Source organism: Trachymyrmex septentrionalis, unplaced genomic scaffold, assembly GCF_001594115.1.
Source record: "Trachymyrmex septentrionalis isolate Tsep2-gDNA-1 unplaced genomic scaffold, Tsep1.0 scaffold16, whole genome shotgun sequence".
Taxonomy (NCBI): Eukaryota; Metazoa; Arthropoda; class Insecta; order Hymenoptera; family Formicidae; genus Trachymyrmex; species Trachymyrmex septentrionalis.
Window position 1 is genome coordinate 3,131,696 of NW_017304758.1, and position 18,570 is coordinate 3,150,265.

At 31.3% G+C, this 18,570-nt stretch overlaps 2 protein-coding genes across 4 annotated transcripts in view; both read right to left on the minus strand.

Moving 5' to 3' along the window:
• The window catches only part of LOC108746038 (receptor-type tyrosine-protein phosphatase T-like), a 10,912-nt gene extending 615 nt beyond the window's left edge, over positions 1-10,297 (minus strand). Inside the window, exons 1-30 of the mRNA XM_018482527.1 lie at positions 10,087-10,297; positions 9,701-9,853; positions 9,296-9,573; positions 8,857-9,052; positions 8,409-8,759; positions 8,102-8,251; positions 7,781-7,936; positions 7,544-7,693; positions 7,327-7,451; positions 6,983-7,157; positions 6,556-6,623; positions 6,240-6,432; positions 6,008-6,126; positions 5,549-5,747; positions 5,060-5,368; positions 4,742-4,995; positions 4,547-4,622; positions 3,821-4,359; positions 3,354-3,610; positions 2,899-3,181; positions 2,581-2,668; positions 2,428-2,504; positions 2,180-2,314; positions 1,958-2,098; positions 1,695-1,892; positions 1,275-1,471; positions 1,076-1,182; positions 687-901; positions 247-375; positions 16-170 (exon numbers count right to left, since the gene is read on the minus strand). Coding sequence (XP_018338029.1) covers positions 16-170; positions 247-375; positions 687-901; positions 1,076-1,182; positions 1,275-1,471; positions 1,695-1,892; positions 1,958-2,098; positions 2,180-2,314; positions 2,428-2,504; positions 2,581-2,668; positions 2,899-3,181; positions 3,354-3,610; positions 3,821-4,359; positions 4,547-4,622; positions 4,742-4,995; positions 5,060-5,368; positions 5,549-5,747; positions 6,008-6,126; positions 6,240-6,432; positions 6,556-6,623; positions 6,983-7,157; positions 7,327-7,451; positions 7,544-7,693; positions 7,781-7,936; positions 8,102-8,251; positions 8,409-8,759; positions 8,857-9,052; positions 9,296-9,573; positions 9,701-9,853; positions 10,087-10,285 — 5,672 coding nt within the window. The 5' untranslated portion in view covers positions 10,286-10,297. The remainder of the gene's footprint in view (positions 1-15; positions 171-246; positions 376-686; positions 902-1,075; positions 1,183-1,274; positions 1,472-1,694; positions 1,893-1,957; positions 2,099-2,179; positions 2,315-2,427; positions 2,505-2,580; positions 2,669-2,898; positions 3,182-3,353; positions 3,611-3,820; positions 4,360-4,546; positions 4,623-4,741; positions 4,996-5,059; positions 5,369-5,548; positions 5,748-6,007; positions 6,127-6,239; positions 6,433-6,555; positions 6,624-6,982; positions 7,158-7,326; positions 7,452-7,543; positions 7,694-7,780; positions 7,937-8,101; positions 8,252-8,408; positions 8,760-8,856; positions 9,053-9,295; positions 9,574-9,700; positions 9,854-10,086) is intronic.
• A 1,619-nt stretch (positions 10,298-11,916) lies between these two features.
• Positions 11,917-16,293, minus strand: LOC108746036. Of its 3 annotated transcripts, none has more exons than XM_018482525.1 (6): positions 16,026-16,293; positions 14,473-15,120; positions 13,585-13,830; positions 12,933-13,300; positions 12,695-12,849; positions 11,917-12,353 (listed from the first exon to the last, which is right to left on the minus strand). In XM_018482525.1, the coding sequence occupies exons 2-6, from the start codon at positions 15,080-15,082 to the stop codon at positions 12,047-12,049; spliced, it is 1,686 nt and encodes a 561-aa protein (XP_018338027.1). In that variant the 5' UTR covers positions 15,083-15,120; positions 16,026-16,293; the 3' UTR covers positions 11,917-12,046. The 3 variants fall into 3 exon arrangements, with proteins under 3 accessions (XP_018338027.1, XP_018338025.1, XP_018338026.1); XM_018482523.1 differs by lacking the exon at positions 16,026-16,293 and adding an exon at positions 15,647-15,767; XM_018482524.1 differs by lacking the exon at positions 16,026-16,293 and having other exon boundaries at positions 14,473-15,170.
• Between the last annotated feature and the right edge of the window lie 2,277 nt (positions 16,294-18,570).

An 18,570-nucleotide genomic window follows, 5' to 3' on the forward strand; every position in this document is an offset into this window, starting at 1 on the left:
ATATATAATTTTTACTGGCAAAGTGTGACAGTAGGCCCATCGCCTCTCGCAATTCTCTCCGCAGCTTGCCAAAGGGTCACCATTGTTATAACCGGTGGTGGTGGTTGATCCTTTCCAGGTTTCCATTCCGTCAAACACAGTATAGTAACAAATTGTTCTCTCGAGGGTTTCTACGACAAAACATCATCAAGCTAAATAGATAGTGACAAATGGAAACTGTCGAATTGTCGTATCAAATTGATTTACCTCGGAATTATCAATGAGCAACAATTTTTGTGACGTATAATACTCCAACTCTACGACTTCTTTCATTATAATATTCAAATATGGAACTGGTTTAAACTCGCCGCTTGTAGGAGCAATGGCGCAGCAAGTCTGTAATTTCAAGGATGTATAATTGCATTTATAAACACAACTGCATTTATATAACTTAATTATTATAATTTTAATATGATATTTAATAATTTAAAAATATATGCGCAATTGCATAAACAAAATAAATCAGCTATGTATTATATTCTATAAATTATCTCAGTTAGGTGATTTATTTTGTTTACACAATGCGCATATATTTTTAAAAAATGAACAAAACAGTTGTTGTAATTATTTAGATTTATTTAGATTTTGATAAACTTTTGGTTTCATAAATATATATAATTTGTATTAATACGTAGAAAAAGACATACAGGATCCTGAAAATCAGGTGGCTGCAGCATTAGAATAAGTTCAACTTTAAACTCAGCGATCATTCGCCAAAAATCATTAATCGTTGATGGCATGGGAAGCTGTGAGGCTAGATATTGATTCTGAACTTTTACTCCGTCTACATAAACAGCGGATAAATAATCGCTGTCTTCGTCTGATGCTGGGTATCTTTTCAAATATATTCTACTGATCTTATCTACAAAAAATAAAATACATTTTTTCTAAACATTTCTGATATTTTCCACTATATCAAAAATTTATTGTTAACTATACAAAAACATTAATCTAATTTCTTGATTTACCATCATATAATTAGTAAAAATTTGTAATAAGCTTATGAAATAAAATCCTATATAATTAAAATACAAGCCTGAAATCAATTCCGGAAATCTATTTTTAACTCGATTATACTCCGACAATGACGGAGGAGATATGATTTGTCGTAAGGCTTCATCTTGCCATGCAGTATTCTGTAATCTAAGGGTCATAGAATAATCAATTTTTTGCAATATCCTAGTTTAAACAATTCAACAATAAACATAAATTGAAGTCGAGTTTTTAAGACATACCTTTGCTGTTGAAGCGGCAATTGTTTCTTTAACGCCTTGATTTGTGTTAGTAACATCTCATTACACGGCAATGTGGTTGGAATAGAAAGCAAACATTCCACTAATGCTAAATGCGCTAATAGGTATTGTTGTTTATTATCTACCATATTAGCTCTTTCGCTTCTGATGGATGCCGTTTCGGTGAAAACGTCAACCAGCTAAACAATTTTATTCAATAAAAATCATTATCATTCAATTTATGTTACTAATCCTAGTAACAATTTATTAGCGATATATTGATTAAATATTGAAGATATATTGAGCCAATGTTGAATCAATATTTGGGTAATACTATGCCAATAATTGTGCTACTGAAGTAAATATTGAAGTTAATTATTCACGCAAATAGCGTTATCGAAGCGATAAACAAGATATTATTACCCCTTCCGCCGCTGCTCGACGGAGACAAATGTCACACAAAATGATGGTCCCGGTTCTTCCCACGCCAGCACTGCAATGGACTACCACGGGTCCGATTCCAGTTGGTGTTGCCAACAATTTCTTCAAGTACGTGACTACGGAGTGCGTATATAATGGCACGCCATGGTCTGGCCAAGCCGTATAATGCAGATGTTCTATCTATGATTGATGCGTATTATTTAATAAAAATTATTGCGTCTAATATGCATAAAAAATGTTGGTACCTTACGAGTTTCCTCTCCACAAGTGACATTGAAAGTTCTAAAGCAATAATCAGCGAAGACATTGTGCTTCGCATTTAGCACAATGATGTCGCCGTATTTCTTCTTCTTACCAATATCTGGCCAGTATTGTTCGCATTTTTTCTAGAAAAAAACCATTGTTATTAAACTATTTATGCAAAACAATAATGATTTAATGAAAGCTTACTCTAAAAAGAACTTTACTTTTCCACTTTCAACCACATTTGCCAACATGCAAATAATAAGAACGTTTTCCTGCCAAATCATGCGCCAGAAGTCGATGACTGTGTTGGGTTTGGGTCCTTGTGTTGCTATATAGTGTTTATCCTTTTTATAACCCTTTTGGAATAATTAAATTTAATTAAATTTAAAAATTGTCATTAATGTTTTATATAAACAGAAATATTATTTATACGTCGAAACTGAAATACTTATGATTAATCAGAGCTTACGGTGATGTAATTAGCGTTGATGTAATCGGAGTGAGCGTCATCCGGAAGTTTCTTTAATATCACACGCGTTTCGTCATCTGTACAAATCAACACAAATAAGCGATATTAAGTCACTACTGCGCAAAACTATTCTATGGTCGACTTTTTACTTACACGCAATAAGATTTCCATATCGATTCTTAGATTTATTCTGCGGTAATTTCCCATAATCCCACGGTTTAGTTTGTCCTCTTGAAAATGTCTAAAAAAAAATTGCAAAATTATCTTATTGTATTATATTTTTGTAAATTGCGGTTATTATAGGAAGGAAATAATAAAGGAAATAATACGATTTTTCATAAATCGATAAAGATTTATATACAATTAAGATTTTGTATTATTTAATTCAATGTAGAAACGTGAAGTTTTCAAAACAATCGAGAAGGCAATTTAGTATAGTTCACAGAATTATAATCAAAATTAAAAACACACCTCGTATTGCTTATCGAGCAATCCTGATTGTATCGCCTGCCTGACATAATTTTCAAAATCTTTCACCTTCACTAATGATGTCATTTCCGCCTTCTCTTCGTTGTTATTTGCGGCGATAGGTACTTCCGGTATGATTGTCTGCGATAGAGATTGTCTGTCAGAAGAAGCTAGATTTTGCTTTGAATTTGATATCGAAGATTTTGTTTCTTGTTTGAAGTTTTCAATATTTTGCGACAGAATCATCTCATCTTGCATTAACTGTTCAGTTAATTTCTGCTTTTTCCTGTAAACAAAAATTACACGTTAAATTGCAATAGACATAAAATTAATCTGTATGGCATTGAATTTGATTTGTGGTATCAGCAGATGATTTTGTCTAAAGTGCTTACACGAGAAATATTAATAAATGGAAGTAACAGTATTACTTTGTCCTCTAAGAAGTGGAAAGATACTACCTTCGATACAAGTAAAAGGCTACGCCTGCCACAACAAGGAGTAATATAACAGGTATGAGCCACGCTTCATGATGCTTCGGTGGGACTTCACCAATAAGAACCGATCTTGAAAGCATGATGGACTCGGTGGATAAATTTCGTTCAGTTACGATAATCACTATTTCATAATATCCTTTAGATTTTAATGGGCAATTCTTTGCATTACCATAAACATAATTATCACCGACCGTGAATTGTTTGCCAGCGAACTCACTGGTCTGCCACAATTTGAAAGCAAAAATATTTCTAAATATACAGCATTTTAAAACTATATCATTTGTGTTAATATTGCAATTGTGATTTAAGTAATTGTGATTTAATCTTATTTTAATTAGTTATATAATATATACATAAAATAAGATTACAGCTATTAAAATTTATTTTTTTTAATCATGCATAAAATTCAAAACTATATTTTATATACATACAGAAGCTTCAGCAGCTAGCCATGCGATTTCGTTTATCTTTATGCCTGCTCGTGTTCGTAGTTTCTCAGGCATTTTCAAATATTGCTTGCAAGGATTATGGCCCTTTACTATGACGTACATCATGCTATCTTGAGTGTCGTTTATAACAAACGGTATATCTAATAAAATCGTAGAATCGAATTTGTCCTTCACGTCTAGGACGCCGTCAAAAGCTGCAGTTGAAGGCGTATGAACATCCACGAACTTTGTATTGCTGGATTTATTTTCAATTGTCACAGTTTGAATATAGATAGTGTATTGCGTTGACGGAAACAAATATAACTGTTTGCTGTAGTTACGCATGTATTGTGTCACCGGATATTCAAATATTTCGCCCATGAATGATCGAGAAAGGCGTCTTCTCAGATTTGAGGAGGTTTCTACTATTCGAATGCGAAAAGATTCAAGAGGCGCACCTGTCCTCCAAGGATGAAGCCATTTTAGATCAACCACGCTGTTGTTGTTGATTGTAAAGGTATAATTCCCAGGTGCATCCGGCGCTAAAATGTAATCTGATTGTAATATTTATTCGAAGCAATACTTAAATTAATTTACAATATTTTGGAAAAATTCGAAACTTAAATTAATTTACAATATATTCTGGAAAAATTCTAAGAAGATTAAATAATTATTTATTGCACATAATAAACATTGTTGCAATTATTTATTAAATTTGAAATTTTTTACTTGTATTATGAAGCATGTCGCGAGTCACAAAGACTGGATGGCCTGGCTCAGTAACGTCCATATTGTACGCGAAAACCTATAATACATATTTTTTATATGGCTTTTATATTCATTAGCTTATTTTTTATATTATGCCACAAAATTTATTTATGTTTACCAGAAGTATTGAAAAAGTGGATCTTAACATTATTTTACCTTAATCATTTGAGAAAATATGAACGGTTCGTGAATAACTTTACAAATATAATCGTCCCACAAGTCACAAAACTCATTGAATTGAACTTGAATATCTGAGCAATGTTTGTTATATGTGTTACATAACTGAACACCATAAACACGTAATTTTCCGTTGAGAGGTGGAAGCGGACTTCGCCATCTCAGATGTATCATTGCAGAATTTTGACGAGTATCAATCTCGACGACCTCTAAATTAGTTACTCTGGGCGGAGCTGTTATTTCAATTATATTATGATTACAAAAAAAATTATCAAAGTACTAATAATCAAATTTTACCTGTCGGTGGAGTTTCAAACTCAATTTTTTTATAAGCGGAGGCATTTTCTTTGCTCATAAATTCTCTTATTACGTATACTATTGCCATGTATTGTTCAAGACCGTTTAATTTCGGATCTAATCCACTCAAATCGATATAATTGCGGCTAGTCTGTTTGGTTATATTAAAGTATTTAACAGCATCACTAATGCCGTGTATTCTTATTCTGGCTTTCAGTGATCCCGAAATCGTTGTACAATCTTCGGGTGGACTCCATGACAGTTTCCAATTTTGCATTGTCAACTGACTAAATACCTCTGATGGGATCTCTATAAAACCGTTGATTCTTATTTTTTTTTGTAAGAAGCTTTTATACGTATACATATATGTAAAATACCAATATACAATTACTAAAAGTATTATTAATAATTAATAAACAAATAAACGAATTGATTGGCATTCTTTATCCGTAATATTAACAATAATTCTAGTAAATGATGTACGTATACCAGAATGTGCTGTTTTAAAGGTTGTCTCTGCGAACATGCTGAAATGTCGTGAATTATAAGCTCTGACCTGTGCGCTATAAGATCTATACGGATGTAAATCTCGAATTGTGATAGTTGGTATGTTTGTAATAGAATTTGTAATAGTATGATTAGTTGGTATAGATATTTTTAAGTTCTTACAACCAAAGTACTCTACAACCTAGAATTAATACAAAGCATAATTTACATAATAAATTAAAGCACATTTCAAAAAATCGAATGTTGAAATAGTTACAATTAAATGTTTGCATGCAATTTTAATAATTTTAAAATTGAATTGCGCTTGATATCGTGGTTTGATACTTCGAATACTTTAGAGTACTACACTAACAAATGTAAAATAAATCAGCTTGAGATACAAAATTGAGTAATTTTAATTGATTTTAATTGATAATCAATTTTCTTATCTGCATTTATTACCTTTAAGAATACTTCATATTTCTCTATTTTGCCGTTCGGTTCAAGTGGAGCTCTCCAAATCAGAATAAGTTCTGTATTAGCCGACAACATACTTTGAAGATCTGTCACTTTAGATGGGACTGTGAATTGTATTTATAAAATTTTATTTATAATTTATAAAGCATATTTGTACAACATAATACATATTTATATTGCAAAAATATACAAACTCTTTCTTTTGAAGTGAACTCACCGCCTTCAAGCGTATGAATTTCCTGGGAAAACTTATAATTTTTATGATATATATTCACTTCAAAAGAAGTGTATGACGGCAAGTATTTCAATTCGTATTCAAAAGATGTAGGTATTAAAGAACTGACTACCGTACTTGTATCTATTTTGTAAACTGTCAGATAATACCAACTTATCGGACATGAATATAATTGCTGTGATAAAAAAAAAACAAAAGTAAGTTTTATTTATTTCGAAATACTGTGATAAAATGTTTAAATGCAATATGCAAAGTTAAAAGAGATCTGAATCAAGTTTAACATAAAATATCTACATACTGTTGGATTGAGTTGCCAATTAATAGTGATGCTGTTTTCTTTCGGTGTTATGTTGAAATTTTCAACCGCTGCATGATAACGCAAAGAGTTATTGTAGAAAGTATTGTATTATTCATAAAAGTAAATAAAAAACTAAAATGATATTTTTATTACGAGTTTCACAGTAATAAAGACAGCTTTCCGACTATTAATTACTTAAGCAATAAGTTAATTTGAAATTTTTAAATTATTTTTAAATAATTTTGCATCATACAATGTATAATTAAATTTACTTCTATATAATAAAAATAATATACGTAATAATAATATAATAATTTTGATTTATTTAATTCCATTTATATAGAGTGTAATAATAAAGATAAAGGTTAAATAATTATTTACGAAATTAGCATTAATTAATTTTTAAATTAAATAAATATTGACTCACGATTGCATTTAGTTTCAGCTACTTCCCAATCACTATGTATTTTTATACCAGTAATATTCAGGATCAAACCGATATGATAAATAACACCGGGTTCCAAGTTCTCAAAATTTCCTGTAAGTTGTGTCATATTTCGAAATAACTCGTTCCATGGTTGCTCAATGTATTCAATATTTGTCTGTAAAAAATGTATCATAAAATTAAACTCTTCCTTTCACTTTATTATCGAATATACGATATCCAAATATTTGTATTGGTTGTAAATTTTGTTGTATTACTACTTAAATACTAATTCTTGTTTTAAGGAATTAAAAAAAAATAATACTTTAAAATATTTAAAATGTTACTCGAATGTCAAAAGAATAATGAATCGATATTTTATCATATTCGTCCTTCCATGTTATAGGAATAACGGTGTGAATAGTTGTCTCGCTTATCGAAATAATTGTAGGTTTATCGGGCTTGTCTACGCCTGTAAAATGATTGATTATTTGTATCTAATAATGATAGATATTGCTCAATTAACATAATATAAAAGCAGCATGCTATGTAAAAGATTATTACTTGTTTGACATAAAGGTGATATGTAAACTTTTTCGCTATTATTGTTGCAACCTTTACTACACTCTCCATTTGCTTTATTACATTGTTTATTGTAGAAACAAAAGCCACATGTCTTCATACAGCCATGACCATATGTATATGCGTCACAAGCTGAAAGATCAAAAATTAAATGTTTGAATATTTCGCAATACATAAAAATAAAAATAAAAAATGCTGATAACATTAGAAATTGTTTACATTCAGAACAACTCTCTCCCAAAAAACCTGGAGCACACGTGCAACCATCTTCAAAACAAAGTTCAGTCCCTTTGCAGTCAGAGTTACTACTTAGATGATGAGTACAAGAAAATAAACATTGCGGTCCAATCTTTCCTTCAGGACAATTTGTATCTGCTAAAACATTATTTTTATATTTTAAAATTTTTCCAACTTGTAGATTTAAAGATTTAGTAAATAAATAATTTTTCTAATTTATTATATTTTGAAGACTTAATAAATAAAATATATTATATTATTAATTTCAATTATATAACGTAAATAATAATTGTTAGTAAGTACCCAGATTTACGTCAAACTTGACGCGCGATAAATGATTAATGGTGGCATGTTCATCGTAAAATAATTTTTGACATGTCTCATTCGGCCAAAAATATTCAAGCTGGTTATTCCAATCTTGCCCAGAAATCATAAAACCCTCTCTCAAAGCTCCTAAAAAAAAAAAAAATAATAAATTAACTTATACGTACAAAACAAATTAACTTGTGGAAAGTCTTTGTAATGTTTGACGAACGTATAAAGTACGTAATTTAAAGTAGCAATAGAATTCCAAATACAATGAAAAACTAAAAAGTTAAAAGATTCTCACCGTTTTGAGAACATTGACGAACGTTCGCTATCGCCCACAACGGATTCGAACTGTATTTATTTAGTTTAGGAATCAATTTGATTATCATTTTACTGTCAGTATTATAATCGATTGCCGAAGAATTTATCTTGATTTTGACAGATTGCCACATAGGTAAGCCATGAATTGCTTTCGAGCCTTTTGCTGTTACTGTTACAAACACATTATTGTTGGTAAAATCATGCAAGATTATATTTGCTTCGCATTCGGCGCAGAGACCAATTAACAATTGTATGCACATTGTTCTGTTATTAAATTGGAAGACAGGACTTGTTAAAAGTGCATTCTCAACAGTTGTATGCAGAAAATCATCTGAAAAATACATTTGTGGATATAATTTTTCATTATTTGATGCTTGATTTAAAATACTTTTTACTGATAGAAATTTATTAGAAATCTGTTTACTTACATATATGGAATCGAAATAACATCGCTGTGACACTTCTAATAAACATATAATAATTATTGGAGGTAATGTTTGAAGGTCCTTCTTCGTCTACATATGTCATAATAATCTTATCAGTGTCATAAACAATTATTCTCCGTATCATAGAGTTCCATGTAATAACAAACGTTCGCCATTCACTTTCAGATAGTGGTTTATGCTGTATTAATTATTAATTTTAAATGCGGCATAAAGATCTTCCAACAAGTTTTGCGGATTTAGATTTGTGAAGATTCTGTTATTAGGATGATGTTGTAAATGGTAGGGGATAAAGATTTTAAAGTGATTAATTTTTTTATTTGGGATATGCAAAAACGTTTTTACTATATGTAAAGTAAAAAAGTATGATGGCTTTAAGTAGGAGAAACACAATATACACGCGCGCGCGCGTGTGTGTATTTACCTTAAAGGAAACTAATGGTTCCTTGCATTTCGAACCTGCTGCGGGAAATTCTCCGGGTAAAGGCACTCCCGTTGCGCATTTTCGTATAACAGACAATGTATTGTCCCAACCTCCTATTATAATCCAATAGCAAGAACCTTTGAGATAATTTGTATCGTTACAAATTAATATATGCGCGTTATGAGATGCACGAACCGAAAAAGAGAGTTTTACTTCAGCAGTAGGAAGTTTATTTACATACTCATAGGTATCTTGAAGATTTTTATACTCTTCAAATTCTGAAAATTTTAAGTGTATGTTGCTTAAAGCTATGTCAAAGTTATATTTTGTTTGTAACAGTTTATAATATATTCTATATATATATATATATATACTCTTTTGTCAAATGATAAAAGAGATGTTTACCTTCCCATCGTTGATCAAATACTGGACCCATAGGTGTTTTTAAAGAATTTGTAAGATACCAATCGTATTTAGTCCACGCCTTCAAGCAGCTTATGTTTGCGTTCATTTTGCAATTTATCGCATTATTATTAAATGCAATTATATCGCGAAACTCTGAAATAAAGATAAGTACATCTGTAATACATACATTGCCACAAATAAATTAATGTAAAAATATCTATTAAATGTTGTATGTAAAAAAATTTATTTAAAAGATATTGACTAAATTTTGATAAGAATCTTAGTATCTATGTAAAAGTACAAAAAATAACTTTTTTATGAAACACATAAATATTATATATTTTGTTCTGCAAATTATAAAATCGCAGTTTTGATTCGTAACTTACGTAAATTGTTTTTTTCAGCTTGATAATAATGCCAGATTAAGTTGTAGTTCCACACAAGAGCGCCGCCATCATCCTCTGAGAGACATCTCAATTTTATTTTGTCAGGCCTTGTAGATAACAATGGTCCGCGCAATACAATTACTTTTCCAAAAATATGTAGCACATGACCCGCGAAAATAAAGAACATTACCGCATCCATCGTTGTTTTTCTCATTATCAACGAAAACATAAGTGCTTTATAAGTTTAAACAATTATTGAAGTGGAAGTAAATAAAGCAATTTTAATGTAACAAATAAATATTATATATCTAATTAATTAAGATATTTTACATTGTGTCACTTTAAAAAAATTTGTGCCGAGTTGGATTTAATGGAATAACAATCTTGTCCATCGAATACATTTAAATAAAACCTGCGTGATCAAGTCACTGTTTTTTATAAAAAAAATAATAGCTTGCACTTCAGTGCAATTCAGCATAACAATTTGATTTAAACGATAGATTAATAAGAGAATTAAATTTTTATTGAAGTATATGATCCGTTTTTCACAATCCAGACTGTTGGACGACAATAACTGGTAGAAAGGAACTCGACTTCCTTCTATAAATCCGCGATAACAGATTCCGTATCTACTAAATGTGTCTGACACATCAGGAAATGACGATTCTACAGGATGTACATATATCATTTTTATATTATATTAGAATAAATCAAATAATATTATGAATTAATTTTTCTACATTACATAATTTAAAACAAGGTAAATGTAATAATACATACTTAATAAAGGTTTATAATTTATGAAATAGCATGTTTTTAATAATAACAAAATTACATATAATGACTAAACATAATATGTTTATATTATTATATATAAATATGTATTTACTTATATTAATTTTTCTTTCTGTAAATATTTTGAAAGATATTTCGTTTTCTTCGTGGTCGAACAGTAGAGTTGCATAAATTATAAAACTTTTAGAAATTTATAACTTGCTACAAAAATTTTATAAATAATAATTATTATAAATAAATAAATCCATTTCGTTGGAACATTAAAGGACAGTATAATAAAATTGTATTTAAATATTCTTCGAAATTTTATTATCATACAGTATATTTTCACATAATTTTTATTTTCTACAAAATATTTCATACAAAATAGTAATTTTTATAAAAAATAAGTCATTTCCTATATCTCCAATTTGAAATTTTTGTACGTAAAGATGATGTCATGATTTGATGATGTCATTTATAAAGCTGCCTAATACGTTATATATAATATAATAATATAAAGTACATATAAAAGTACACATGATTTATTTTAAATGTAATAATTTTTGAACAATTTGTGTCTACGAGAATATAAGAATCACAATTGTACGTATTCACGTAAATAAGCAAAATTTTAAAGAATTTATGAATTTCAATAGATTAAAATTATAATTTATAAAGCATGAGCAACGGTCCTTATAAACAATGGTATTTAACAGTACTTATAAGAGCATGAGCAATGGTCTTTATAAGCAATATTGTTTAACAGTATTTATAAACGATAATGATCTAGGTTTTATACATTTTAAATTTTTTACTGAGATCTCATTGTGTACATACATATATTTGATTGAACAGAAGATTAATTTTTAAATTTTCAAGATTAGAAGAAAATTTGTTAATTTCAATGAACATTTTTTTGGAAAATGTCATATGTTTTTTCATTTGTAGCACAACTTCCTGAAGTGTACTCTTAATAAATACTCTTTGAACAACTTATTTCATCTCGATATTTATATAAAATGATATTTTTCAATTATAATAGATACGTGGCAAGAATGTTTATACTCGTATATGATTAAACTACCTTATAGTAGAGCATTTTTTTACATATCCTCTTTCATAAGAACAATGTTAAAGTAAATTTGGTTATTGTTATATTTTTAACAGTTGCCAGAATTAAGGCTTAAGGAGAGAACCGTGGGATCCAAGAATGTACTCGTCTATGACGTCCGAGATTGCATTTTGGTTTCAGAAGAGCCAACAAGGCCAAAGCAGCGCCTAAAACCGACACACCGCATAAAGCGCCTGCAGTGATGTCGTGAAGAGGTGTACCATCCTTTGGGGATTTAGCTGCAAGTAACAAAAGACCAGCACAACTCAATGCCGACAGTCCAGCTAGGCCGAGTCCTGTCCAGGTTCTTCGCAGACTTCTGCATGCGCCTGCTAAAGCGCAGCAGGCACCGCAACCGACTGCACTGTCAAAGTAGTATCTAAAAACAATATTTTTCTATTAAAAATGTCGATTATGAAATTATTTATGTATATAAAACACATGCTTCTAAAATATTCTAATTATTATATCTGAATAAAATTGATATCAAACATTAGAATTTTTATTCGAAAAGTTCTCTTTTTAAAAAATAATAAGTACTTATAAGATAAAACATCAGAAATTATTATATTGAAAATGATTATTATCTTTAGAATTTATATTTCAAGTTTACGCATCTTTTTACGCATTTTTTTGCGCTCAATTCTCATTAATTATTTAATAAGTTTATTTTAAATTTTCAAGAGTTAATTTATTGAAGTCAGAAAACATCTTTTATACCTTCTTCCTTGCGACCAGGACAGGTACAAGGCAAGGCCGCATGTGAGGAGACCGACTAATATGAGAAGTATTGGTGCGCTTTTTCTATCACTTTTTTCCATGCCGCTCGCCAGAGTCGTATTCGCGTCGCTATTCGGTGGAGATAATGGTGGTACCTAATACGAGAAAATCTTTTTGTTAAACTAATGATTATTTCTTTTTATTTCTGTTGTATCATTATCTGCTTAGTATCACTTACGACGGCGGTTCGAGCTAAAAATGCGCTTTCTACACTTTGATAATTTTTCTTATCAGCGGGTACCATCTGATATTTGGGCGAACCGGACATCATCGGCATGGACTCGAGGCCATTTTCTGTATAAGCATAGCGAGGTGGCGGCTCATGAGTCATATTCATTAAATCGACTGGGGCAGTGCCAACATAACGAAGCCGACCACAATTATTGGCTGGACAAAGGTCCTGCTGTCGGGACGAGTTCTCCAGCAGAGGAAGACATCTGCGAGCTGATGATTCCTTATTAGGTGTCGAAGTCTGAGGTCCTATGGGCGAGAAGACTCGCTGAGGTGTGTTTTGAGGAGTTGTGCGCGTTGGACTAAAAGTGCGACCTGATAAAAGTAACAGAAATAAAACTTTTATTTTAATAATTAAAAAAAATGTTTAAAAATTAAATAATATGAAATATGATCAACAACTTAATAAAAGTACGGTATCTGAAGAAATTATAGATATTTTTTAAGTGTATTTCTCTAAAATTTTGTACTCTCTGTCTTTTGACGAATTGAATCAAAGTTTAATTTATACAATATTTATTTATTATTGTGTCGTAAAAAGATTATATATTATTATATTATGTGAATCGAAAAGAACAATACAATAATAAATTTCAGACCATCTGGAGATCCGCCAGGAGTAAGTGCCCTTCGTTGCGGTGTGCTGATTTGATTGAATGATTGTTGCCTCTTCGGTGATAGTGTCCTCTCTTCGGATCTGGATCTCGGTTTTCTGGGTGTAGATAATATTTCATGTAGTTTCTGAGTAGCTAAATTATTCTTCGGTGACACCGAGAGTTCTTGCACGTTTCTCTCCGGAAGCGTCGGCGGAATCTCTTCTTGCAAAGGTACTCTGACGTAACGACCTGTTGCAAATTGTACAAATTTGAATAATAATTCATATATTAATAATTTATATATTAATAATATATCAATAATTTATATCAAATAATCGAATAATTTTTATTAAAGATGTTTTGATTGTATAATATTAACTAAAAGTATCAGTCAAGAAATCAGTCAAAAGAGTCAGTTTTAGTAAATACGCTTTGAAATCAATTGCGAAAAATTAAACAAGTAATTTGGCTTATGCAGCTTAACGACTATCATATTTTGTTGTAGTTTTAGATAAATAACTCTTTTAAATGAGTAAGTGGATCCAAATAAAGTTTTGCACAAATGTTTATTAGCATTTTATGATACGAGTATATAAAGAAATTTAATTTAATTTGTAATACTACTTTCTTATCAAATTTATAAGTAAATACTGCAACATGCAATTTTACATAAGAATCAAGGAAAAAGCAATAAAATTAAATAATTTTAAAATTAATAAAAGAATTGTACTCAAAATTTATACAGATACTCAGAGATGTAATAATGCAATCTATGAATTATATATATTTTTTGTAATACTTTGAGATGTGACGTATTCTTAAATAACCGATGACAAACACGAAGAAAGGCTCTTATATTTCTGAAACTGAAGCTAAAGATTGAATGATTACCCTGCGGAGTGTTGATATGTCGAGGTGGCGATTTTGCATTACTCCATCGCGAGTTGTTTTCTTGATAATCTTGATCACCCGGTATAACAGCGTATCTACCGGCATTGCTACGACACGTCCGCGTCTGCGGCCCTCCTCGATCGTCTTGGTTGGTCGCTGGCGCGGAACGTTGTTGCACCTGCTGGTGTGGAATGAACTCGTACCTCGACGAGTTCCTGCGCGGTAACTGGCTCCTCTCCGCCTCGTCCTGCTCTATGTATTCGTATCTTGAAGACTGGTTGTAAGTCACGCGAGATTCCTCCACCGGAAGACTGGCGTATCTCTTGTGCGTGGGGGCTCTGTTACCCTCCAGATAACAATACCGATCCCGCGACTCGCGGACGTCTAGCGTTGTCTCCGTCGGAGCTTGGAAGGCCGGATTGCTCTGACCCGCGACGTGACATTGCAATTGCAACGGCGGCGGAGGCGGCGGCAAATCGTCGCTTCCTTGAAATTGCTGTGGCGGTGGCGGTAGGTCGTTAACATGATCGTCCGGGATGTACTCCGATTGACGGCAAAACGACGGATTCGTGTAGCAATGCACCGGCACCGATTCAGGTGGCTGAGCCATGATCGCTGTAGCTATCTCATCGAACGACGTGTATTTCGCTTTTCGATAAAAAAAGAAAAATAGACATTTTTTGCGATGCAATCTTCGCAATGAGCGTTTGGGAAACTTAGAAGATAAGAATGATTGTAAATAATTAAAAAAAAAAATGGTCAAAATGAAGAAAAGAAAGAAAATGAGAATGAAAAAAATGATTAAGAAAAGAAGATGATTAAAAATTAAGTCGTGCTAGTATGATTCTAATGAATAAATCTGGCATTAACTCGTAGAGATAAATTGAGAGTTAAATGGTTAAATCTGAGATCTTATTAGCTAAATAAGTAGTACGTTTAACAAGATCTGAATAACTACTTGGCAAATTTTTACTGCCGCTAGTTCCGTTTAAATAAAATGTTCTCTAAATTCAAGTGCAAAACATGATAAGAATTAATAAATATTTTGCTTAGCAAATTTCATTTATAATAATTGATTCGAACTTTTTGCGAACAACTTTTAAAATATTGAATATTTAGAAGTAATCACAGGCGTGTTAGATCTTCAAGATTTATAAACTGAATTATTAAATACCATGTAGCACTGATAAATCTCACTGATATTGTTGACAATCTTTTTTACGATCACAATTTAATCTCTTTTGCGAACACGCACAAATTAATGAGTCTTCTAAGCACTGTTATTAACTAGAAATCAGTATAAACATCCAAAATCGCTAGGATTTAAGATCGATTGACGAGTATAACTAGCATACTACTGACATAAATAGGAGATTGCCAAGTCTCCAATGCGAAATTCACTATTTGGATTGATGGCGAGTCAATTTCGCATATTAATTTGCAAATTTTTTTACACATCTTATACATAAATTTCAAAAAATGGTGGTACACATCGAATTTCTAATATGTCCCTTTTCTATCTTAACAATTAAATGGCATTAACACAAACACACCAATTTTGAAGTAATCACTCGATTTCTTCGAAGAACACGGCCATTAAATTAGGATTATAATATGTACCGAAATAATGATGAATTTTTAGTAATGTCGCTTATATAAGAATGCGTTTGCAGTTTTTTGACTGAAGTTAATAATAAATTTTTAATTTCTAATCTTAATTTAAAAAATAAAGATTAACTCTTTGTGAACAGAATGCAATATGTTGGCGCTTAAAAGTGTTCGCCAAGGATGCGCACTTTCATTCTCTACGCGATGTGCTCACGACCGTTGCCTTCGTTAAACTGTCTCGCAAGTTCCCTTAACAGCAGATGCGCAAAGGGCGTTTCTCCATGCGTTCCCTCGTATCTGCGCGTATATATGCGACTGCTCGGGGGGTTGTCACGGAGGGGTTTCACGTAATACGGGCCCGGTGTCCCTTCATAGAGTGGGGGCCCTTCAACTATAATATACTTCGCCCAGGGTTTCGACCGTTGCTTCTGTTGTTCGAGCAACTTTTTTGATGATGCAATTTAAACTTTAAATGCCTGCCAAAGAATGCGCTTATCATTGGACTAAATTATGAGATTTTCTCGATTTAATATAAATATTTACGCATAATCCATGATGTTCTTGAACATTCTGTCAAATAATCATTCGCTTCTTATAGTAAATACATTAAAAAAATGTTTGAAGACAACAAACATAGTTTTCTTTCCAGTAGTAAGTACAAACGTTTAAACATAACATGCATTTTTTTTCAAAAAGGAAATAAAAAATTTTGAAAGAAACGATGTTAAAAATAAACATTGTACTATTGTGTCGCACTAATTATTTATTATGTTCTTATGGATTTAATATCTATTGTTTTCATACTTCAAATTACTTTATCTTAATTTTCATTTTTTAATATATACATAATATAAAAACATTTTTTATTTTATAGTAAAGGTATAATAATATGCTTGTATAAAATAAAAAACAACTTAGATTGCTGGAAAGAACTCAGAGTGAGGATACCATAGTTGATTTTCTGGGCAGCTGCCACGACCGTTGAGACGCGTGCCCCGATAGAGTAACAGCTGCTCCAACACAAATGCATTTCGGTCGCAAACACGTTGTATGCCTTGCTCGCTCTTACCGAGTATCGAGTATATGTCTCGTACACTTAGGCGTACCGGCCCATTAACGGCCAAAAAGTCACTTTAATAAAAGAATTCGAAATTCGGCGCGCTTGGCCCGTACGACGAAAACGCCAAAAGTACGCATTTCGGGCATTTCGAGACATTTTTACAAATGAACGTTCACGTGAAAGTACAGAGAAAACGAAGAGATATCACAAGAGAAACCAGATCAATCTTCTGATCGACATATTTTCACGCTCGAACTGTTAATCAAATTGTTTTGCGACTTACGGTAGATGACTTCAGATTTCTTTCATCAAACATTTATCCAAGTAAAACGCAAAAGTCATAATAGTCATCATGATCTTATTTATCATTTATAAGTTTACTTATAAGTAACTAATAAAGTCATGATGACGTTTTCTGATATTATTATAATTCTGTATTTTATCTGGTCTTTGCTTTTTAAAGAAATTTGAAAATTTCTAGAGGCTCTTTATTTTCACATAAATTTTTCGTGTTAATGACGCATGAGAAACAATAGTTGATGAGCTTACTTTCTATATTTACATCTTTAAATAAATCTAGATATATATGTGACTATTTATTAATTATTTCTTGTGATTGTCATATATTTTCAAATCTATGAAATGCGATGCTAGATATTATATCGCTTATTTCAATTAATAATGCCAAGCAAAGCAAGCAACAACGTCTAACTATATCTCTAATCCACGTCTTCCGACTTGTTCCACATGGAACAAATCATGCATTGATCTCTCGTGATTATCTCTCCATGTGTACGGAGTCACGCACTAGAATTATTTGATTTTTTGCAAATCTTTCTAAAACGCGACTTCGTCCGCTTGAACGAGTTTGCGGTTCAATCGATGTTACAGGAAGTTCGATATCTCCAGTGCCAACGTTCGATTTTCTCGAAAGCGCTTCATAATTTTTGCATAAATAATTTATTGACGGCAGAACGATTTTGCTGTAGCATCGTGAAAGTCCTCTCTTTCCTTTAATTTAATAGATTGTTGCGATCCGTTGAGATACCGTTATGGTGAATTGTGCAAATTTATTTGCCGCAGCTTTATTAAACTATACTTTCTCGATCGTCGTTTTAATTATACAGCGACATTAATAACAATAATCCTGTTAGGATCAGTTAAGCAATCGCATTAGGTAATCTTAGTCCTTATCCAGTCATGATTATTATCGTGAAGAAACGTTGAAGAAATTTTGAAGAGACATGGTACGATTTTATCTCTTATATTCTATATACTTTTAGTTAAGGTTATGCATCAGACAGAAATTTATGATGCTTACATAATAAAGAATATATTTATAACTAGTTTCACTATAATAGAAAATCAGTAATTTTTAATAATTAAATTGACTATGATAAAATTTCTTTGTAATTAAAAGCGATAAATAT